This window comes from Pungitius pungitius, chromosome 9 (assembly GCF_949316345.1).
Source record: "Pungitius pungitius chromosome 9, fPunPun2.1, whole genome shotgun sequence".
Classification (NCBI taxonomy): Eukaryota; Metazoa; Chordata; class Actinopteri; order Perciformes; family Gasterosteidae; genus Pungitius; species Pungitius pungitius.
The window spans coordinates 10,547,493-10,571,619 of record NC_084908.1 but is presented as its reverse complement, the minus strand read 5'-3'; the positions used below and the strand labels follow the sequence as shown (position 1 = coordinate 10,571,619).

Below are 24,127 nucleotides of genomic sequence, written 5' to 3'. Positions count from 1 at the left end.
TAAAATGCCTATTACATGTAATTTAGCTGACACTATTATCCTGCATTTCAACCATAATGATACAAATTCAAAAGAACAAGAAATAAGTAACAATTGTGGCCTACTGAATTCCTCCCTGGAATGGATGTGAAAAACGTAATAGCACGCAACAATATTTCATTTGATTGACTCCTCCGCTGTTTACTATGACAGCAGGTGGCTGCTGTGAACTAGGCCTCTTGTCAGACACATTTACCATTTATTACATTTAGACAAGGCAAGGCAAGTGTATAGCACATTTTGAAAACATGTAATTCCAAGTGCTTCACATAAACCCATTAAAAACAGCCAAACATAAAGCAAGAATATAAAAAACTTAAGAACATAAAAATAGGACATAATTTGTCTACCAAAACTCCAAAATGGTCACATTAAGGCAGGAGGCAACAGAAGCATCTTTAATTTGGATTTAAAGCAGCAGATTCTCTGGGACTTTGTTCCAGATATGTGGACCAGAAAAACAGATTTTCAATTGTTCCTCCTTGTTACCAAAAACAATTTAGGCAAATGATTACTTTTTTATTTAACGTTACTGGCCAAATATCAGAAGTTATGTTTTGAATCATGCACACCATGCAAACCTTTGGGAAAAAAATGTGACTCTACACTGTTAAACCCCAGCTACAGAAGTTCAAGTCCTGAACAGTTTTTTGGATGAGGCATCACACTTACAAGTCTAGAATGTTTTAAACATCAATGAAAACTTTTGTGGTTTTCTGATATGAGGGCAGAGATACTACCTCTCTGACACCCGTTAGAGCCACCGTTGAAAACTATCCACGGCCTTCGCTCTTGCTTGAATGGTTGAGTAAAGGGGGGTCCCGTTATAAATAGGAAGAAACCACTACCATGTCACTTGGATGATTGATTCCAGGATTTGCCTTGTTATGTGTCTCCACTGCCACACTCATCATTTACATCAACAGGGTTTTTTCTATTCCCTTTGCACAATACATCTTGTCCCTCTCACCTTAACTCTATGCTACCCTGTTTACAGTAGCATGTTATTGGAGTAAAATTTCTCAGTTTCATTGAATAAAGGAACAGAGTATGATTAAAAAAGATTGAATGGCAGATATGGATTATAAAGAGAGCCCTTTTTTTAGAAAAATGGTGAGCTGGGGGGTTTTAAGTTGCAAACCGCTAAAATCCCAACAAGATACCACTAAATCTTACACACGACTTGGCTATAAAAATGTAATTCTTAAAGACAACAAACAGATATACTTTTGGGAATTTTATTTAAAATTTGAAATGTAGTCACAAGGACAGGGGGAAATGTATGACATCTTTGTCTTGTATAAATAGAAACAATGTTTTTTTGAGAAAAAAAACAAGGGGTTTGGAAGAAAAGTAACATTAAAGAATCAGGAATTAAAACGTTAAATGTTTTTATCCAAAACTCTTCTCCCCAAAAACGTCCCTAGCTTTATAGATCTGTCATGTGTTTGCGTTGATGCGATTTCAGATGATCCAGGCGTTTGAAGCTGAGTCCACAAACAGTGCAGCAGTATGGTCTTTCCCCAGTGTGGGTACGCTGGTGAACTTTCAATATGTCCGCCCTTGTGAAGCTCTTATCACACATAGTGCACCGATGAGGTTTTTCTTGAGTGTGAATTCTCCGGTGCAACTTAAGATTCCAGAGACGGCTGAACTTATTCCCGCATACAGTGCAACAGTATGGTTTGTCACCTGTTTGGCCACACTTGTGTGTCTTTAGGTCAGAGAAAGAAGAGAAACCTTTCCCACAATGGCTGCAGAGGTGGAGACCCTGCCCCGAATGGATCCTCTGGTGGACTTTGAGGTTGCAGGCTTGAGTGAAAGTCTTTCCGCACTGGGTGCAGGAGTACGGTGGCACTTGTCCGGTGCTCTTATGTGTCTGCTTGTGGGCCTTTAGTGAGGCTGAATCAGGGAACGACATGGAGCACTGGTTACAGTTTTGTCTCCTCCCTCCTCTCCCTGCTGCCTGATGCTGAAGCCTCTCTCCCAGGTTTAAGGTGTCACTGTACGCATCCGACTGTCTATACATGTCCTCCGTGCTGTCTAAAGATGGGTCAACGCGAATGCCTGGGCCCCTGAAGTTCTCCCTGCCGCCTGTATCACCAGACACATTTTCAGGGTACAACATATTCGGGTCCTGTAGATACCCTTCTTCATTGATCAATAGACAGCTGAGCTCTCCGCTAACATCAATGTTTGTCCTTGTGGGAGAGCCGGCAGGTGAACCAACCGCAGCCCCTCTATTTCGTGAAGCACCTGTTTGATAATCTTGATGCTCGGCTCCTTCTGGAGCTTCCAGGTCTCCCTCGTAATGCCCCATGTAGCTCAGATCCTCACCCAGTTGGGATGGTGATCCTTGCAACCCATCCAAGGTATCCATGTCTATCATATGGGAGTCTCCATAGCCAGTCTTGCCAAAGCCACCCAATTCTTCCATACCATACCTGCTCTGGAAAAGGGGTTCAGATGCGTCACCAGAGTGTTCATCTTGGCCTGAGTTTGGCCTCTGGCCATAGCCAGCTTCCCAATTCAAATTACTCTTTGGGATTTTCTGGTCAATGGAACGTTTACTGGGCCCCGGAAGAGCTGATGCCTCTGTTTCTCGTCAATGAAAAAAGAAAATACATTCTACAGTTAGGGACACAGGTAGTATTACCATATACACAATGAAAATAAATAACTTTGGAGCAAGTGTACAGGAATGTTGTCATCTGGTGTATGATTTTCCAATATCCCGGTGCTGTAGAAATGATTAAATTACTATGGTAATGTGTTTGGTAATGAACAGGATATTAATATGCTGTACGTAGCTTTGCTGAATATGTGTGTACATACTATGAGACCAACCATCCAAATTGACTCCCCATCTCTCATGGGACTCAGTTTCTGGTGTGATCTGAAGAGCTTCCTCCTTGAGCAGCCTATTCAGCTTGTCACCCTGTGCACCTGGAGACTGGGAGATGAGTAAAACAACAACTTTTAAACAAGAGGCTTTAACTCTAATCACCTCAAAAAAAATCATAGGCTCAGCATTACAGGCAGGTCTCATGAATTTGAGTTACACAAAAAAAGTAAATAGTGAAAAATAAAGTTTCAATTCTCTAATGACTTGTAAAAATCAATACAATTTTAACTGGGCTTAACCACCTTCAAAAAAGAAAGAAAACTAAAACCTTTTTGAGCATTTCACTGTATTCAAGGCAAAAAAGCCCTCTACCTGTGTTGTCATCATGGCCCTGTGCGCCACTGGTCTGGCCTCTTTCGCTGCACGACTGGGCGTCCCTCCGTCAGCGCTTTGGGAGTCATTTACCTCTTGCAACACGCTCTCCTGTTTAAGACTTTTCTCTGTGGCAGATGATAGAAATTAAATGCAAGATCAGAGGAGACTTGAGAAGCACATTTTTCTGTGGGTTTGTCATAACACTCACAGTTTCAAAAATATTAATTGGTTCCACTTTGAAAGCTTTTCCAGGGTACATTGTATAAATAATCACATTTTATATTCCCATGTTTCCCATTCCCATAGCATGGAACGCGATCACCTGTGATTTCTCAAAAACATTACACTCAAAAAGCGCTCATGCAGGTAATAACGTTTGGTCCCACATGGGACAAAATCAATGTTGGTGATTAATAGCAACTAAATGTATATAATTCTAAAACCAGACAGGCTTACCTGTCGCGATGGGATTGTCCTCATCGGACACCCCTACTCTTCCACAGTCGAGACATTTTCCTCTCCTGTCTCCCTCTCGGTCTTTACGGCGACTCTCCGACCACTTCAGTCGCCTCTTGAGGGACTCGACCTGCTCCCTGCACCTTGTTACCTCTTCCAAAAAACTGTCCTCCACCAGCCGCGTGATCTCATACATGGCAGCTTTGAAGACTGTTTCCATGACACCAGAGAGTTGGGACTGAAACGTTACTATTGTTTCGGCCATTATGGCAAAGATGTTGAATTACCGTGGGAAAAGAAACGATTTCCGACTGTATAAGAATGCAGCGGATGGCCAGAGGATGAGCAAAGCTAACGGCGGTCTCCTACAGTTGGACGTGCCCTCGTCGTTCCCAGTAGTTTTCAGTCCAGGTAGCGATAACCCAGTCTTGCGCGTATGTTGGTCGGTCCACATTTACCGTTGGTTTACTTCCACTAAACAAAGCCCAATGTTGGGGAGGCTTGAAATGTCAGCATTAACGTTAGCCAACTAGCTTACCGCACTAGTTAAGAATCCGAGTTAAAGCCTGGTTCCAACTCATGCGATAAGCCATCATCGGAAACATAATGTGATCACCGTTAACCTTCATTTAATGTATCTTTAGTTGGCGGTTGTTTTGGCAGCTAATAAACAATTCAACATCAAGCTCTAATGTAACGTGCCAAATGACGTTGGGCTATCGCTTCCTGTTGATTCCGCGAACAGTAGACGCTTCCGAGATACAACATACGGGAAGTCAATTGGGACAATCTTAAGCGTTTCGGCTGCTTGGGTGTTGAGAAAAAGACAGCGCCTCTTGATAAAGAAATTGCAATTGTTAGTGAATATGTTACACTTGTGTCAGATTACAGCTACACAATTCCTCAATTCCATAATTCCTTCCAATATTCACGAGAGAAATAACGATCATGACCGAGAAACCGAGATCATGTAAGTGACCGTAAGAATAACTCATTTAAATTGCAACCTTGTCAATAAAGTACTTTTTGTCTTATTCCGTCTGCATGACACAACACTGTAACAACACGGACGAAGGCATTTAAGAAGCGCTTCATTGCAGTCCATCTTTTGGGAAATAAAAGTTTCCGCAAACTTACGTCACTAACATGCGTCTCCCGTCGCATCATAAACACGTAGATTTTTGAATGGAGTCGGATTTCTTTAAACACCGCGGTTTTCTTTTCGTAAATACAGGATTTCTCCGATTATATATTTCCTTTATCTCCTGGCGTGTTCGACAGAGGAGAAGGAATAGTGGGTAGGAATAGACGTTTCGACTATTCGAATCCAGACACAGTTCAGCGTTTGTTTGGAACACCGGATATAACATTACGCTCAACTATCTCCTTCCGTCGAAGTGCGTCACACAAAGCGGGCACCGCATCTGGCTGCAATGGTAAGAAGCCATGTTGAGTCAGCGCATAAAGCCACGATTCCAATAACGCTAGAGTACACGTACTCTTAATTAAGTGCACCATTAACTTTCCTCGGACGAGCGGGAAACCACACCAAGATGTCGGCGGACGATTTTCAGACAAAATACTCCTCCGTCATGGAGGGAATGCTCAAGGGTGCAATCGCCGAGACCACAAAACTTTTCGAAACTATGGTAGACGAGTTGAAGGCAGAAATATCACGAATGAAGCAGGAGAACGAGGACCTCAAAATGAGATGTAGCCAATTTGAGAATGCGAGAAACCAACCTTCTGTTCGAACCAGAGAAGCTGATCCGGTTCAAGGGCCTAGCGACGGCTCTGGGAAACGTGACCGAGCCGTTCAATGCGGTGAGTTCCGTGATATCTGTGGCCGACAAAATATATATGTCATGTTAATGGTCTGATAATGCTACTTGCTGTGTTGTCGCAAATGGGCAGGGTATTCGTGTCATATTAAATCACACACCTACAGCAGCTTCTAACCGTGTCCGTGACGTCAGCTGAGCCTAGTGTGGGCTCTGAAACAGGAGGGAAACCATACAATGATGTCTGGGCTAGAGTGAAACATAATTAAACTAACCGAGCGAGCATTTTTTGAAAATACGTCTATTCCCGACGTTGCAAATTGATTTAAAAGTTTACGTATATGTTTAGACCATATTTAAACGTACTTTTTAACATATTATTCTAAATCACTAGTGATGTGTCGCTTCCTCAAAGAGAGATTCGTTCATTTTCTCGTGGCCGCGCACCGGGATTGTTGCATAGGTTCAGTCAAGGAAACTGAAATGATTCGTTTATTTCCCGACTGGGTCTTTGTACCAATATTTGGATCCTTTTTTTTACGTGACCTGCATTGGTTTAGTAGAGGAACCGGTTACCTCAATCCGCTTTCGCGTGACTGCTGAAAAGACGTGAATTATAATCGTTCTCAAGTCATTTTGACTGTTTTTTGTTATTTTCACTTTACATTTACACTTACAGTGTAGTGCAGTATAATTATCAGCCCCAAATCAAAAATAAGCCTGTGGGAACTTTACAATCTGTAAATCTGCAAAATCCTGTCCCAAAACCCTCACATCGTCATAGGAAAATCTCTCCTCAAAATGAAAAAAAAACTTCAATTTGGAGAAACCTGACTAATGATGACGGCAGGTGATAACGTCAGAACTTGTTCTCTGTACTAAACTCACAGAAGCACACATTCCATGTTCACTTGAAACTTATTCATACAAATATATTTGTATAATAATAATAACCAAATAATACCAATAATAACCAATATGGGACGAAGCACGAAACGTATAATACAAGACAACAGAATTAAAAATAAATGGTCCTAAAAAGGCGAGTAAATAAAACGTGTCTTTTGTCTTTACTGTTGTTATTAGCGAGCTTACGTTATTCACGTCAAAATGGGACAACATGGTGCTCTCGCGTTGACTTTGCATATTTTGTCATTGACACTTTTTAGTTTATTCAATGTGAAATGCTCCCAACCGTCTTTGCCTTTTAATAATCGATTTCATCAATTGCTGCAGCCCTAACATTAACTATTCAGAACGAACGAAAAGACGGGCTCCAATAATTCACTGATTTACTACGCTCCATTTAACATAACAGCGTTAGCAAGCATCCTCCCAAAGACGTTCTGTTCTCCAACAATGCTGAATGAGAAATTCCCGTAGCTAACACACAAAACAGAGAGGAAACGGACTTGAGCTTTCTGTAAGATTTATTTGGGTTTTAAATTAGCCTCTAATTGCATTTGTAATTAAAAATCTGCATATAGTTACACTCCTACATGCAAGACACTAATGTGGTAGGTTAATTAAGCAATACAGTAAGAGAGGCTGTACTTTATCCAATAATGTTACAATTTTAAAAGCTTGCTTTGCCTGAAACTGGCCATTTGCGTGTATCCGGTCTTTTGCGCAGTGATATTGAACGCTCACGTCAATCTAAACAGGTACTGTACATTATGGCTCAAAATACACTCACTCTCAACCAATCAGAATGCTGCGGTTGAGAGTGAGTTTGTATAACGGTTAGTAAACAATTAACGTGGGTAGGCTATTGGTTGGAACAAGTATTCCACATTAGCATCCCATATCCAACAATGATGTACTTTGGTCAGTGCTGAATAAATCCTTTAATCCAATGGCAGCAATCAAATCGGTATTTGTAAGGAGAATCGTGACACCCCTATCATACGTACCATCTCACTTCACTCTGCTTTTATTAATAAAATGGTCACTGCATGTTTTTATTTTGTTTTTTTTAGGTATTCTGTATGTCACTAGTTTTTCTTATTTATTTTTTTTACAGACCTTGTACCGGTCTGCACAATGCTGGTTGAGCAATGTGAACCGCTGAGGCCTTCATCACGGCAAAACCAAGAGCAACAAAGCACCTATAAGAAGATGGAGTACAGTTTACAGGACCACACCTATGGAGCGGGAACAACTCAAATGGCCTTGATGTTTGTCAAACAGGTGTGTGTGTGTGTGTGTGTGTGTGTGTGTGTGTGTGTGTGTGTGTGTGTGTGTGTGTGTGTGTGTGTGTGTGTGTGTGTGTGTGTGTGTGTGTGTGTGTGTGTGTGTGTGTGTGTGTGTGTGTGTGTGTGTGTGTGTGTGTGTGTGTGTGCGTGTGTGCGCGCTACCAATTTTCTCTTTTGCCGTTTGGGTTTTGTGTGTGTGTGTGTGAGAAAAAGAAGGAAAAAAAACCACGCATTTCCCTATAGTCTCTGGAAAAATATATATTTTTTCCGTCCTTGCAGGAGTCAAATGATTCTTCTCAGTTGGTCCTGAAGCAGGAGGAAACTGGGCCCCCGGTCAGTGGGCTAGTCTTGGGTGACAAAGCAGGTGAGGTGTTAAAGAAGATGTTACTCAATATTATCACCCATTCATTCATTCTGATACTTCTTTCTAACTGCCGTGCCTAGGTACACCACAAGCCTCTGCTTTTGCAGCTGAAAATGAAGGCATCCTGGAATTACCCCATTTAGGAAGGGATAAAGGTCTACAAGAAGCCCAGAAGCAATCGTCGGAATTGGGGCATTCATTAGTCCTCTCAATCGTTGAAACAAAAGGCAATCTTGAAGATTCCGAGTTCCTACAGATGGATAAACTCATAACTTCTGAAAAACATCCATTGGTAGTTGCTCGTCAGCAGGCTGGTGTTTCTCAGCAACATTGTGTAGGTGGTAAATCTACAGAACAACTGTCACTGCCTACGCCGCTCAAGAAAGGAGAAACATGTGAACAATTAAAAAGTGGTGTGGCACAAATTGGGGGCAGTCTTGAGCAAAGCAGAACAAGACGACCATCAAAAAAAGCTAATCTTATGCAGTATCCAGTGAAAGAAATTGGTTCTCTCATTGTGTCAGAAAAAATGTTAAGTAAAACATGTTGCTCTGAAAAAGAGAAACCATTTGAACATAATTCCATGGCAATGGAAGAAGGGGCAGTTAAGGCCGGATTCAATGAACTTATATCTGCAAATGAAACTTTAAACCCTTCAACTGTTCATCCCAAAGAACGCAGCACCTCTGTCACCCTTCAGGACGCGATACTATTAGTTGAAGCCATGAATCAGTCAACAGAGGAAGCCACATTGACCACCACACAACAAATGGCAGCACCACCTCAGACCCAGTTTGCCCCCTGTGCGAGTACTTTGGACGAGATTCGGGCAGAAACAACCCAAACGGCAAAAGAGAAAATTGGTAGCGCTCCTGTGGCATCAGATGCCACTAATGAAGCTCCAGGCCACATCAACGTTGTTGTGCCAAAACAATCGCACACTGTCACCCCATCCAATACCATCGCGCCATCAAATACTGCGGTTGAAAGAAGTGGACTGTCGCAGCAGCAGCACCTTCCCCGTCCTCTGACAACGTCGTCGGTACCCAGCAAACATGATCAGGCGGTGTCTTGTGAAATAGTTTCCCAGCCAAGATCAGTGTCCTCGTTAATTTGCCATAAAATAGAGGCACTGTTGCCAGCCCAGCTTCCTTCTCTTGTTTCAGCAGTTGTCGCTGCACAGAAAAGTGCTACGCTGCCGCACTTCCCAACAGCAAAACCATCAATTTCCTCCGTTCCTAAGAAATCGACACAAATTCCGTCCGTCCCTTCTGTCCTTTCGCAGTCAACCACCACCTCGACTCACCTGCAGTCAAAGACTCTAGTTCCAAAAATAAGAATTGTTATTCCGAGACCGATGTCAAAGACAATTGTTCAGACATCCAAGCAAGATTCCACAAAATCAGATGCTTTTATGGTTTCCTCGCCGCAGTTGATTCCTTCATCGAAGGACGTAAGCATTTCTGTTGATACTCAAGCTGTTTTAGAGGAAGTAGCCGCAATATCGTCTAAGAAAAAGTATCAAATATTGTGCAACTCAGAAGTTCCAAAACAAACTTCCCCGGTTACTGAACTGGTAAATGCAGTTACACAAACCTGTTCCATTTCAAACACTGTTAAGCTAACGCCAACCTCTGTGTCACTTGGAAACGACCTCTCTGCAGTGGTCAGATTGACCAGGCTGCCATTTCCCATATCGGCCAACGAAGCAGTCCTAGTCTCAAGACTTGGTATATATGGATCTAGTGGAAGTCAATCGATTTTGAAGGACGATGACACACAAGGGAAAGAGTCGCCCGTTGTCATATCAACACAGACATCTCAAACGCCTGGTCTAGCCGCCGGCGACTGTACCAATTTGAAAGAAACGTCTTTTGCTATGCTGGTAAATACCTCGCAGGTGTCTGAAGAGCCGGATGAAATTCAAGAAACGGCATCATTATCCTTTGAAAACTGCACCTATTTGGAAGAAGACCCAGGTGACAGCAGGCCATCGACAGCAATCAAGCCTGAACAATCGGCAAAAAATTGTACGGCAGTTGAAACTGCTTCTTATTCTGATGGAGAGATGATGAGCATTTCAATGCAAGATTGTGCATCATCTAATGACGCAGCTATGGCTGCAAAGGGATCCGCTGCTGTTGTGCATCTAACCCCCATCACCAGCAAGAACATAGCGGATCTTCATTCGAAGATGACTAAAACCCAGTTCCTGGCACAGCTGGCAGTGACACCTGCACCGGAATACCCCAAAAAGGTAATCTACTGGTAAACTTTTATTTGTCCAAAAAGCAATATAAGGCTTTGGGGATACACTCAAATTTACACTGGGCCAACACTAGTGGAAAGAAATAACATTTTTTAACTATTTATTCTTATAAACAATGTTGTGCTCTACCTTTAATACTTTATTAAACATAAACTTATTCCTTGTATATAGTTATCTAAGGTTAATTTGTCATTATGCTTCTTTTTATAGGTTTCCTCTGATGACTCCGTAAAAGCCAGAGATGCAGAAACAAGCACTAGTGAAACAAAGGAATTACAGAAACAATCCCTTGTGGCCCGACTTCGAAGTCATCTCAAAACTCACCCGCAAACTAGAAGAACTGACACTAATTCAGCGACAGAGTCTCCGAATAAGGATGTCATCGAGAACGGAAATCCAAAAAGTAACGACGCCGCGCCTTTTCCCATGAGCACAAAAGACCCAGGAGTCGTTGAAATGATTACATTTCCCGAAAGAATTAGACTAACTTCTATTAATCCATGGAGATCTAGAGACCGCGAAGCAGGAGTTGGACCCAAGAAGGCTGTTGGTGAACCGTCTTTAATCAGTCCTAGGATATTTAAGGCTACTAGGAAATCTGCTCCTGTGACTCCCAGGAGGTCTAGTTCAGGTTTACGCCTGAAAGCAAGACAATCCACTCGCAGGGAGGCTACAGCAATGGGAGAATGTGTTAGTCCTAAAAAGTCAAAACCCACTTCAGTAAGTCCAAGGAGGTATAGCTCATCTAAAGAAAGTCCTAGCTTTCAAAAGACAAAGTCCACTTCAGTGAGCCCTAAGAAGTGTAGCTCAATTAAAGAAAGGGAAAGCCCCAAAAAGACAAGATCCACTCCGAGCCCCAGGAGTTCTTGCTCTAAAATTACCAAAAACATTTCTGCGTCTCCGAGAAGGATTAACTCAACGACTAAAAGTTCTATAGCCACTTCTTTGGGCCCTAAGAGGACAAGTTCGAGCAGAGATGTTGCTATTCCAAAAAAAGCCAAATCTATTGTTAGTCAAGAGAAGTCAAGTTTAAGTGAAAATGGTACCGGCCCAAAAGGGTCTTTTTATGAATCGACTACTTTCTGCCGCAGGAGATGCACCTTACCGAAAGATGGTTCAAGCAGTAATCAGAAAAACGGAGAATCCATTTCCTTCAGTCCTAGTTATAACACAACTCCAGACAGGTCTAGCAATACAGACGCTAAAAGTGTAACAAGCGTTGGGTGGCCTAAATCCGTTAAGAGTGTCAGCCCTAGAAAGACGAGGGAGACCGCTACTGCTAAGAAATCCAGATTAATGCTTGATGGTACTGGTCCAAAACAGAAATTAATGTTTGATGCAGAGGAGTTGGCTAATGCAGGAAAAGCCCAAAGGATGGCCAATTTGAAAAATGGAATGAATGGAACAAAACCTGGCCAATCAGCAGAGAGTCGTGCAAGCTGTGGGGCGGGGAGAAAAATTACAGCTAAAGCTGTGTGGACTCCTCCAAGAGCGCCGGACAGTAAGACGCCTCTGGTGGGGGTGAATAAAGAGCCGTCTTCACCCAGATTGGAGAGTCCCACGTTAGTTTACCCCCCTAGTGTTTCTCTCCTCCCCATACCTGTCAGTGCGCCACCGGTGGTTTCGCCATTACAGCCGTTATCCGTCATCGGTAGGCGGCTGCTTAAGAACCAGTGTGGCGAGTGCGGCCGGGTCCTCAGCAGCGCTGCTTCCCTGGAAAGCCACGTCAGTCTCCACGCTGGTCGCCGGCCCTTCTCGTGCACGCTGTGTGGGAAGAGGTTTCCAGACTCGAGTGGTCTTAAACGGCATGGCAGGGTGCATCGCAATGGGAGGATCCATATCTGTCATCAGTGCGGGAAGGGCTTTGTCTACAGCTTTGGCCTCACCAAGCACCTCCAGATGGTGCACAAGAAGATTAAACCTTTCACCTGCCAGATTTGCAACAAATGTTTCTTCTCAAAACGAGATCTGGAAGCCCACATGCGGATTCACACGGGAGAGAAACCATTCCATTGCACCCTCTGTGAAAAAAAATTTGCTAGGAGGGTGGAACTAAATGTGCATTTAAGGTGGCATAATGGGGAGAAGAGACACTGGTGCCCATTCTGTGGGAAAGGATTTTTAGACTTCAACAACATGAAAAGGCACAAGTATACCCACACAGGTGAGAAACCACATGCCTGCCCCCACTGTCCCAAGAGGTTCTCACAGTCAGGCCATCTGAAAAAGCATGTCAAGAATGTACATAAAATGCAATGAAAAAATACCACTGTTCCAGTGAGAATATGAATGTATTCAAGAAGAGAGATATTCGGTGTGTAATACTTGTAAGAATCTGATATACAGTACCTGTCAAAAGACACACTTTCTCTGAATTGAATGAGGAAAAACTATTTGTATGTGTATATCGATACAAAGACCATTTATAGCGGTATATCTTTTGTTATATATTAGTATTTTTTTATTTCTATAGCGTTCTGTAAGCTCATTGACTGGTATAGAAAAGTGGAGACGTGAATGACTTTCTGACCATCTGGTATGTAAAAAAACATTTTGCCGTTAGGGGATCACTCTAAATTATTAATATATTGTAATTTGTCAACTCTACAACGCATACCTAATAGGGTCGCACATAACTTATCAAAAGGGACCCCCGCTTCACCCTTTTTATACGATAGGACATTTTGACACCTTCACCATGCAGTGAATGCATTTAAAGAATATTCATATGTTGTTAATTACTTGTTAAAATGTCAATTTTATGAGTGCAGTTGAGTTGCATTATATTTTCATAGCATTGCCATTAATTTCTTGAAACAAAAAGCATGAAGGGTTATTTGTACCGTACCGCATTCATCGAACACCTCAAACAAGAATGATTAAAGTTTACACTGGACCACACCAATTGGACTGTTTGACGTGCTTAATCCCCAGGAAGCTAATGAATGTAACTGCAGTCGTCATACCGCTTGGAACAAAACTTTAAAAACGTTTATAGAGCTTCACTGTGAGCAGGCACATCTTGACTTCAGTTGATCTGTTCACTTTTTTACTTTCATTTTCCTTTTGAAATGGCTTTAAGTCACCTGTGATGTTTAAAGAGCGGAGCCAGAGGGCTCTAAAATTCAACCTCTTATGTTGTCATTGTTCTGGTGAGACCAATTCAATTTTGTTGCTTTGGTAAATCCTGTTTCCAGCTTTATCTTTTTCTCAAAAGACGTACTCTGTTTAAACAATTGTTAGTGAATGACAATACATTGTTGAGGACAAGTTGTGAGGCAAGTGCAACCATTTATTATAATACTTGGGAAATGTATTTCTGATTTTTGGCTGAGACTTAGATTTGCCATTGAGCTGTAATTAGTTTTACATTAATGTAGAATCATTTCATTCAGTGTGACAAGTCAATCAAAAAATTCTGAAAGCAGTTGACAAAACTAGTCTTGCTTAATGCTTATTTTCAACACCAGAAGTTTTCTTACAAAGACAACACATTGCAAGCACTAGAAAATTATTATTTATCAGGTATACATCTTAGCATTAGATAGCCATCACCAAAGTTAATGGTAACCTAACCTCTTTAAAACCACGTAACAAAGGCAGACACCAGAAGGCACAACCACAGCGGCAGCAACGCAGGTAAGGTGGGAGGGCCTGCAGAACGTACAATGGAGTGATAGCACTTGCCCACATTTCCAACTTTATCTACAGCTATAAACTCAACAATCTGTGAGCAGCAGGATGCTGTGTAGTTGGCCTGAATGATGGGATCACTCAGCAAGCTGGTTGTGAGGTTCCCACCGCCCTGGCGTAGGGAGACGCTCGCTACTCCGGTGTCATTTCCGTCTGAAATGGTGGCTGCAAGTTTCCACTGGAAAGGTTTACACTGAGACACATCGTGAGGGCAATCGTCCGCCTGCACAGTAACCACCTCACACACAGGTGCAACAAAATCTGTAATCTGGGCAGAGAAGAAGAAAAAGATTATGTCATTTGTGAATTACAGCAAATTTCAATACAGATCTTGTGGATACTTTTTCAGGAGAAGGGCATTTGTCTTTGTGACAATGTTTAAATGAAGTGTGCTGTGGGGAGACTGTATTTTGGTAGATAAACCCAGAAGGTTCGTTCCCTCAACAAAAGCCAATGGGATTTTTCAATTGGATTTAGGATTATTTTAGAAAAGAAAACTGCACATATAAAAGATTCAAATTTCATTTTTTATGTAGTTGGACAAAAAGGTGGAAATTTCTTAGCCACATGCCTTGTTCCAGGCATCTCTCTAAAACTGTTCAAAACAAAAAGAAGAACCAAGAGATGGATAAAGCTGTCTCATCCCTGGGTTTTAAGGTCTTGACCCTGCACAACTCTATTGACTAAAATTTGTTCCCTGTTTCCATCAGTATATCAAGGAGGTAGAGGTTTTCATCTGAGTAACAATGAGGTGTATGCTTACTTTGGTAACAACAGAGAACCTCAACACGATGTAGTTGGAGTCAGCACCACTGGACGACTTGGCTTCCAGAGTCACAGTGACATCACTGCCTGATGGTGTGTCGGCAGGTGGCGTGATGGTTACAGAAGAGTTAGCATATTGTCCAGTTATCAAGTTGAGACTGTCAACAGAAAACATAAAAATGTGATTATTGAGCTATTGTGAATAAGCCAGGCATTCAATTATGATTAAGATATTTAAAGGCGAAATCCAGGTCAGAAGAAGTTCAAATCCAGCTTTGATTTCCTCACCATCATCATATGACCAGTTATTGATTTGGGGTAAATTACAGCAATTTTTGGACACAGCACCCACTAATGTGAGCAGGTGTAACAGAGAAAACTACTGCGAAGGAGGAATATTTTAGGAATATACAGCTTCCCCTCACCTGGGTGGTTTGGACATGGGGAAGTTTTTGTCGTTTCTGGCGCTGATGGAGTACAGACCACCAGAGCCCTGGGTCATGACACTGAAGGGGAGATTGAAGGTTTTTCCTGGCTGCATACTGCTGTCCACCACAGCCTAGTGGTGAAATGGAAGTAGAAGAATAAAAAAGGGTTATTGTTCTTTTATAGCACTAAACAATCTATGTTCACGTGTGTTTAATAAAACAAGAAGCGAGAAAACCAACCTTGATATTCACTTTGGAGACGGACATCTGGGTGGTGGACTGTCTCTGAAAAACGCTCCCTGACACTTTGTCAGTTCCTTTAAGGCTGACCACGAACTCCCCCTCCGGGACGGCGTCCACAGTCACCAGGATGTCCCCGTTGCCCATGTCAGTGGTTGTGCTATTTCTTACAGTCTCAGGACCAGATACAGTTACTAGAGAAACGTCTCCTACTGTCACTGAGGATGGACCTTTCCTACCAATCACTGAGAGCATCAGAATGGCCGGCTGGCCTGGGTTTCAGAGGGGAGAAGTGAAGGGGACAGGTGAGGACAAAAACAAGAGGACCATTCGTATTCTCTGCAAAAAGTCACATGAGACCGTTTGAGGTCAAATCCTGCATTCAATATTTTATTTTTCTTGCTGTTGTGGCTGTAATGCGACATGTCACTGCCTTAAAAATGTGTTCATGAATGGTTACCATATCTTTATAAACACCTCAAAAGGGACCCCACTTTATACATATCCACAGGAATGTTAGGTAACATTCATGTGGAAATATATAAAGTAATAGACGTCTTGTGTTTGGTCGCCTTAATAGGATTTTTAATATGATAATTTCCAGAGTCTGTGATGATAATAGTACTGATGAAAACCATAAGCATCAGAGCTTTTCAACATGACCTAAACATTACAAAACGAGATGTTTGTCCCCGACCAGATGGTGGTATTCTTCTATGAGAGAACACAGATTTTGCTAGAAAGTAGCCTATAAAAACTCTTCATTACGCCACAACATTTATGATTGATTACGTCATTTCTTTAAACCTGTGCAATACAAAGTTTATGATATGCTGCTGTTGTGAAAGAATCTTATTGCTTGGTAAAAATGTACCTGCTTGTGGGTGACCACTGAGGACTGCGTAACCTGGGTGAGGTCCCCCGAATCTCTCCACAAAGTCATAGATAAAGGTAATGGTACTTTGACCTGTAAATACAGATAAAACACATTTTTGGTTATCATTATGTTTGAACAAGAACTGTGATTTCATTTTTGTTAAATGTTTTTGACATATGTCATACGGAAAGGGAATATTCCCTTCAAGTCACAATTTTAAAACATTTCAGGAAATACATTTATTTGTGAAACTTTGTCGCCCAAATGTTAAAGATCAACATGATCACGTCTGTTTAGTAAATTCCACCCTTATCTCTGATTAGTTTAGCACATAGTCTGAAAAGAGGTGGAAACGGCTACATAATCTCTGACTAAAGGTAGCAAAGGTGTGTTTGTTTGATCTTTAAAAAAAAAGTGTTACTGTGACTTATTCTTTGCAGCAAACCTCATTGGTCAGCCAGCAAACTAAGGGTTCTCTACAAATTTCTTTTACAAGTAGAAACACTTTCAACTGCATTTCTGTGCAGAAAGGACACCTGTAATGGACCGAGTATCTCACCTGTGACTTTAAGTGTGTATGGCTGGTTAGAAATGATGTTGATCTTCCAGGTCCCTTTCATGTTGTCATCGTTGAGACGAACTCTCCACAGGTTGCCCACAGTGTTTACGGACCCCAGTTTACCGCTGGCCTCATTATGGTTCTGGATCACACCTGGAAATTGATGGCATGCATTCATTATTCTTAAATATTCTTCTCAGCAGAGGAAAAAAAGGAAACCCAATGGTTGTCAACATATTAGTTTGTCTTAAACCAGGGCAAACACTGCAAATTGGAATAGTTTCTTACCTGCCGGGTTGGTCAGCGTGAAAGTAATTGATTGTCCTGTGATGTAGATTGTGATATTTTTCTGAGATTCATCCAACATGAAGGGAAATGTCTCCTGCTTCCCAGGGTTCCTTGCTCGCTGAAGAACTGTCACCTGAGAGAGACGGGGGCCTAATGATTTGCACCTTCTCTTTTTTACCAAGAACCCAACGCTACATTCTTCGGACAGTACACAATTTATAACGAGAGGTGCACAGTTTTACCAGAGCTGAAGTGGAGGTGTCAAGGATGATGTCTGTGGCCTGAGGCAGCTGACTCTTGGACACCTGGATGGCCTGGCCTCCAGAGGCCAAAGCCAGGTTCTTGTAGTCTTCAAAGGAACTAGCACGGAGAGAACGACGGCGCCTACCGGACCCAGTTAGAAAGAATGACACCTGAGGAAATGATTTAATGTGGAAATTATGTCCCCAGCATTTCAAGTAAAATTATTTTTTTGAAAAACAAATGAACACAGGACGTCTCTTGGAGTAAGTCAGTATTTACCGTTGATTTAGTGCTACTGATTAGAGCCAGAATAGTGTCCTTGAGGTGAATGTCTTTGGCTACAGCATCAGTGAAAACGTAGATGTCGGAGGAGTCAGGAGCACCGGTGAGAGCCAACTGGAGAAATACAACAACTAAACTTGTCAGTGTTTACCCTAACACAGAGTTCATAAAATATATCTGTAGCATCAGCAACATGAAGATTATAGTATAAGTACCTGAAGTCCTGACAGGCACATCTCAGGGGTATCACCACCTCCAGTCGCTCTCAGCAGAGAGATTTCTCTTTTCATTTTAGCAGGGTCCGTTGTCCTGATCATAGGTCCAAACTCTAAATATAAAGCATGAAAAGTATTTTGCCTAAATGTATTTGGTTTATATTACCTTTCATCCTTCAGAACCACCGTGGGTCTGGACAGATTAAAAGTATTCCCCAGTTTGCAATCACTTTATATGAAATGTCACACACTAATTTGTAACTAGTGTGTATATATACAAATGGCCAAGCCTTACATGTACTGTATAACATTCTGTTGCATCACCAAACCGGTATAGGGGGTTGAAGACTTCCTATAATTGGCATAATCAGTAAGTTAGAAGAATTCATACCGGGGTCATTGAATGGCACCAGAATGTATTCTGATGGCTCGTCCTGCGTTCCTTTTTTTCCATCAATTATTTTGTAAACAGCCTCCCTGGCCGCCTCGATGTCATCTGACATACTGCCAGTGGTGTCAATAACAAAACAAACGACAGATGAGCGAGCAATCCCCATCATTCTGTAAGAAGGAGAAAGAGCGGTGACAATTAAAGGTCATGTAACCCCAGTGGACAGTGAAAGTACAACTTTGAGAGGATAGATCATTTTGAGATTGTTGAGTTTTCTCCATCTGAACTTCATACCTCAGGAAGTCATTGTCCCCTGCAGCTAACCGGAGGTCGTCCAGCAGCTGGAGGCTGGCGGCTGTTGCTGCATTCACTGCAGCGTTGTGGAAGTCCACATTGTCTGAGCGCCGCTCATCTTTGCTGATGCCTCCACGAGGTTCTGCTGAGCTCGTCAGGTCACCTGCACCTCCATGGCTACATTTACCTGGCAAAGGGGCAGAAGGGACCAGCAGTTAAACTGTGGCAGCTACGCTGGCTCTGTCTAAAGATAATCCATTAGCACCAATAAAGTAAAAATGTTAAAAGAAAATTTTTTAATTCATTTCTCATTGGTTGAATTCGTACAGAAACAACGTGTGACAAAGATGTTTTATAGGAAGTTTTGTGCAGAGCCACTTGTCGGCAAGGAGCAGTGACTTGAAACAGTCTCTGTTGGTTGCCTGGAAACCAGGAGAACCTGGGAAGTGACTGTCACGACCCTGGCCGAAGGAAGAGTGGTATCAATCGCTTCATCTGATTACTTTTACTACCATTACTTCAGGGTGTTGGACTCGACTGGTCCTCTTTCTGTTTGTAGATAAATCAATGATCTGATTTAAAATTCTAGTAATATCAAACATTATTTTCCTAAAGATGCAATTCAGGAAATTTGGTTCTGTTTACATTTTTTCCCTTTGCACAAAAGCAGGTCACAGTTAAGAAACCTACATTTTTACAGTAGTAGTGTCTTCTCCACTTCTACATCACTTGGTTCTCAAGCAGCGTTTTCACTCACAGACATACGGAGCAATGAGGAAGTGCTCCTCTCCTGGCAGGAGAAGGAGATGCTGCTGCACTAAGCCCCCCTCCTGCCGCTGTAACTTCCCACTGCAGGTTAATAAACGCAGTGGCAAAGCCGGATACGGGTCTGTCTATTTAAATATGGTTCGGACACATGTTTTTCACTGATACCTTTGGGCTTGGCAGCTGAGGAGATTCCCATGTAACCTGATGTGAGTTTCTTTTCTTTTAGGATGTTGGGCAGGATGGGATTGGGACACTTTCCACTTGCACAGTCACTACAGGTGGCAGTGCTGAAATCTACACAAAAGGTACACAAAATCCACAATTATCAATCTTTTGGGTTAACTACTGCAAACTAAAAACAGCTATAGTAATGTTATATCAGAGCTGTTTTTTTTTTGAAAGTGTAAACACACCAGCAAATTAAAATGAAGTATTTTCTTAAACATAACATGGCAGGACAAAACAACATACTCTTTGGCCTGTAGATTTTCTCCCAATTGGAACATTATCTAGAAGTATGTGGAAAGTCTACTTTGTGAAATGTTACACAATCCACAGAAATGTTTGTATTGGTTAATGTGTACGAGTCATAGAAACACACCTGCTAGGTTTTCCAGAGGAAGGTCCAGGCGTATGAGGTTAATGTATGGCTCGGTATATCCCAGCTCCACCCAGTTACTGTGGCTGTAGAAGTCCTGATAGGTAATGGAATGACACACATTGGCACTTTTTATACATAGACAGTTATTTCTTTATTATTTCTTTCTCATTCTCATCTCATTCTCATGTAACGTCACCATTCTGTCATCAGATATTTATCTGTCCTCTACTGCGTTTCCTCCTGACTCTGCCCTTTAACCTTTCCATGCACAGCTGTTTCTTTCCACCTGTCTTACCTGTAGTGTATGAAGGACACGGCCCAGTGTTTCTCTGGCTGCTTGGAAGTTCTCTTCGCGAATGTTAGCCTTAATGGCCACGAGACCCTCAATGATTAGGCCACGTCCCTCTGCAAAGGCCTCTGAGTTGAAGTGGGGTGGAGCACTGAAAGAGATTTAGCCAAAGAATGAATGTAAAAGTAAATCATTTTTAAAGCTGAGCTATATGTGATTTCCCTGCATAACGTTTGTTCTGTTTGTTTTTTCTCCAACCTGTTGACAAAGTTGCGGTCTACCAGTCCATTCTGGGTGTAGATCTCCTGAAGAGCAGACTTAAATTTGGCACCAGATACGTCTCCTGTTGCTGTGGGACCTAGACATGCTTGGACCAGCTCCTCAGCAGACGAACCCTGTAGCCAGAGGTTAAAGGCTAGAGATTACAGTACTTAGCTCCAGAAAGAAGAACTTTTTTTTACCACAAAGGACACAGTTTAGTACTCACAAGCGCTAAAATGGCCCTTCGGTAAACGGATTGAGCAAGAGTCTTATGGGGCCAGTGTTTAGATTCCAACAATGCGTTTGCACATTGTAACCAACTAAAATTTCCCCTTTAAACCAGAAAACTTATAAACTACCGAGGCCTACACAAAATTGCAAATGTCCGTATCTAGAACCATTCTTGGTTATTGCATGGTAATTCATCCATAGTTATTATAATATATATAATATATAGGCTGAACTGAACGGTCTCTGAAATGGGTTCAGGTGAGGGGGCAGTCTGGGTCAAGGGCTGTATGGGGGCCGCATGACGGAGTTAACATTATAACTTAGAGCAGTTTGTTCTAAAGTCTTATGTGAATTGAATAACACAACATAGGTTACCAATGTCACTTCACTTAAGCAATTTCATAAACTAATATGTGATGTTATACATTATATAATATTATAACATTTATATCGGTAGTTATTCGAGTGATTCTATTCAATTTAATCGTCATCAATCCGCACTGCATGCTGGGATGCAAAGGATCGATCCGACGTGTCCTCCAAATCGGCTCCTGGAAGGATACGTGCCTCGACCGCGTCCGGAGGAGCCGACGGAATGGGACAGTCAAGTCCTACCCGAGTCGCAGCGGAAGTGACGTATACGGTGGACGAATGCGTCCTTAAGGGTGCAGCCTAGCGATTTAAGGACACAGCTTGAGTAGGAATCTCACTAGCATACGGAAGGCATTTCCGTTGCACCGGAAGATGGGAGCAAAGACCGCAGGTTTTAAACCGCGAAACACGTACTATAGTGTTTCATTAGTGCGTGTCTCAATAGTAAGTGCGAGGACAAGGTAAAATATACCCAGTGTATGTGACTTTGTGTGTTTAAACACACAAATATATTGAAATAAAGTTCAACGTGAGTATTCATGTGGTCTGTCTGTGAGGGTTTTTTCAAGTACGAAAACTTCCTCCCTACCGTGGGGTTGAACTCGTGACCGGCTTCCTCAGCCACCGCCCGGCACGTCTCCGTCACTTTCTGCAGGAGAGCCGTTCCGGTGATGCTGACATGAGTTGATGACCCACCGCCGATCGGTACAAAGGCCACTGTGGGTCCAGATAGGAGTAAAGTCAGCAGGGCGACGCCCAGCACTAATGTCGCCCTCATCTACGGGAAGAAGGAAATGAGATAAATTACCCGTTATTAGGTCAGTAAAATGACTGTACGGCATTGTGTTCTAACGTTGACTTACTTATATTTATACATTATGCTGAAAGATTTGTTAATATGTTAGAATCGGATATTCAAAATGCCCTTCTGTAAAACAAAAAGAAATAAAAATGCTCTGTGTAACGGATCCCGGGTTAATTAGGTAGAAAACTTACTGCTGGTGAAAGTACTCCTTTATTTTCTTCCTTTGAGTCAAAGGATATTCAATAAACTAGTAAACTATCACCACCGTAAGAGCTTTAGCCCCATACGGGTCCATTAAACTATTGCACTTTTTTAAAAGGTATAACTCAAATGTGCATCCATCCGTAACAAGATCTGTAGCCGTACTGTCAAGTTCACATTCACACATAATACAAATCTGCGATTCCTTTTTATCTTTTCAAAATAAAGTTCCTATCTATCTGTTACAGAGAAAATAGCATGTACATTTTTCAAACAATACGATATCATCTAGGCATACATAAAAAAAACAATAATGCAAATACAACCCAAAACAATAAATCTTCAATAGGATTACTTTAACCCTTAAACCGAGATACGACAAATTTATTGTTAAAAACAGTATTAAAATATTATATATAACCAAAAGTAAATGGTATTTATTGGTACATGATAAATGGTACAACAACAATGGAATATGGTTCTATAAGCATCGTGGGTAATCAACTCTTACAGTTCTATTCAATTTAAAAACAGTAGAAAATATGGCTTTGATTTTGAATATTTGCATGCAATTATTTTCCCTATAAGAAATTACCAATATGATACATTGTAGAGAAAATCCTAGAATTAAGTTAAAATCATTATGAAAATGTCTGACTGTTAACGTTGTTAAATTATCAAAACTTATCTTAAACTTAATCTTCAAAAATACAACCTTACCATTCAGTGATGACTCCAATAATCCTAAATAAGTGTGTCATTATTCTCAACACAGCTATATATGTAGTACTTTTTTATGATTGAGGGTGGAGATGTAAAACTGGGTGTGTTATCCTGCTTATCTTGCTTGTGATATCTTCATTGTCCGTACAATGGTGTTGGATTTTACTGCCGTGATTTCCATCATATATACCTGGCTGTGAAACTTAAAATAATTCTAGATAGAAGAGTCTCCAAAATACTGCCATGTGGAAGTTCAGAAAAAGGTGGGGCGAGTGGAAAAATTAATTTATACATCCTATAGCCTTGCTCTCCTCAATACTCTTAAATTCACAAAATGAGTAATGAAATACAGTTTGTCCACCACGACATTTGTTAAGACTCCCAATATGTTCTCATCTCTTTCTAGGTCCCAGTAACACCATAACAAAAGCTGAACAGTCTCAGCACAGAATCAAAAATCTCAACTAGGTTCACATCGAGACATGGCAGGAAGGGTTTGAGTCCAAAGGTGTAGTTCCTAAGAACATTACTGGACGACGCCGATGGTGCCCTACCTTGGAAAGCCAACACCCTGCTCTGTTCAGAATTAGTTGGTATAACTACTCCTGTGTTCGAAAAATATGTAAGACAATATGATTGGAGGGGACAGAATGGAATGGGATTACCTTGTTTTGACATCTGACGAGGAAAAAGCTTTCACAAATAGAAGGGAAAGCAGAGATAATAGCCAAGGAAATTGTGAAGATTCATGGTTAAGATTATTTGTCAGAAGGGAAAAAAAGAACAAATCATTACCTAGGTGAGTCAGACATTTAGGAGGAAACACATTCATTCATTAAGCGTTGACAGAAATGGTTATAGCAACAAATGAATCAAGACCCACATCACAGGTATGTTATGCTGTGGGATTTGGGAAAAGGAGCACATCAGGTTCATGTCTTGCAGGAGCAAAAGTCTGGACGCTTTGGTCCTAATGTGCGGCCCGAAAGTGACGATAATGATGGTAAATTAGGGTTGTAGCTGGTTGTCATCTACGATTACAGAGAGGTGTCGTTTGTGTTTTTGATAGGTATTTCTGCTACCTTACCGAGAGGTGAGAACAAACCAAAGACGAGTAACGGATATTTCACTTTGCAAAGGGGAAGCCCAGTGTAAGGTGTGTCGACTTCCGACGAACTTTCCTTTACAACAGCCTTTTATTCCTATCCTTCACACATACACATGGGGGCGGGGGCTTCCTCTGTTCTACAAGGGTGCCGAGTTTATATGTATTGATA

The 24,127-nt window shown here is 41.7% G+C and overlaps 3 protein-coding genes across 5 annotated transcripts; 1 reads left to right on the top strand and 2 right to left on the bottom strand.

Annotated features, from left to right (window-relative positions):
• Positions 1-342: 342 nt before the first annotated feature.
• si:ch73-109d9.2 (uncharacterized protein LOC565042 homolog) lies at positions 343-4,930 on the bottom strand. 2 transcript variants are annotated; one of them, XM_037471591.2, is made up of 4 exons: positions 3,716-4,930; positions 3,257-3,384; positions 2,875-2,992; positions 343-2,634 (listed from the first exon to the last, which is right to left on the bottom strand). In XM_037471591.2, exons 1-4 carry the CDS (start codon positions 3,978-3,980, stop codon positions 1,469-1,471), a joined length of 1,677 nt encoding a protein of 558 aa, XP_037327488.2. In that variant the 5' UTR covers positions 3,981-4,930; the 3' UTR covers positions 343-1,468. The 2 variants fall into 2 exon arrangements, with proteins under 2 accessions (XP_037327488.2, XP_037327489.2); XM_037471592.2 differs by having other exon boundaries at positions 344-2,634; positions 2,887-2,992.
• A 30-nt stretch (positions 4,931-4,960) lies between these two features.
• Positions 4,961-13,225, top strand: LOC119217697 (uncharacterized). The gene is made up of 5 exons (XM_037471552.2): positions 4,961-5,539; positions 7,520-7,686; positions 7,971-8,055; positions 8,136-10,312; positions 10,535-13,225. Exons 1-5 carry the CDS (start codon positions 5,269-5,271, stop codon positions 12,581-12,583), a joined length of 4,749 nt encoding a protein of 1,582 aa, XP_037327449.2. The 5' UTR covers positions 4,961-5,268; the 3' UTR covers positions 12,584-13,225.
• A 348-nt stretch (positions 13,226-13,573) lies between these two features.
• LOC119217703 (von Willebrand factor A domain-containing protein 7-like) lies at positions 13,574-22,872 on the bottom strand. Of its 2 annotated transcripts, none has more exons than XM_037471563.2 (18): positions 22,848-22,872; positions 21,711-21,899; positions 20,516-20,652; positions 20,264-20,408; positions 19,969-20,062; positions 19,533-19,661; positions 18,600-18,786; positions 18,306-18,475; positions 17,915-18,027; positions 17,697-17,813; positions 17,417-17,587; positions 17,175-17,307; positions 16,887-17,039; positions 16,325-16,417; positions 15,451-15,722; positions 15,208-15,341; positions 14,781-14,940; positions 13,574-14,285 (listed from the first exon to the last, which is right to left on the bottom strand). In XM_037471563.2, exons 1-18 carry the CDS (start codon positions 22,848-22,850, stop codon positions 13,905-13,907), a joined length of 2,781 nt encoding a protein of 926 aa, XP_037327460.2. In that variant the 5' UTR covers positions 22,851-22,872; the 3' UTR covers positions 13,574-13,904. The 2 variants fall into 2 exon arrangements, with proteins under 2 accessions (XP_037327460.2, XP_037327461.2); XM_037471564.2 differs by lacking the exon at positions 22,848-22,872 and adding an exon at positions 22,118-22,297.
• Between the last annotated feature and the right edge of the window lie 1,255 nt (positions 22,873-24,127).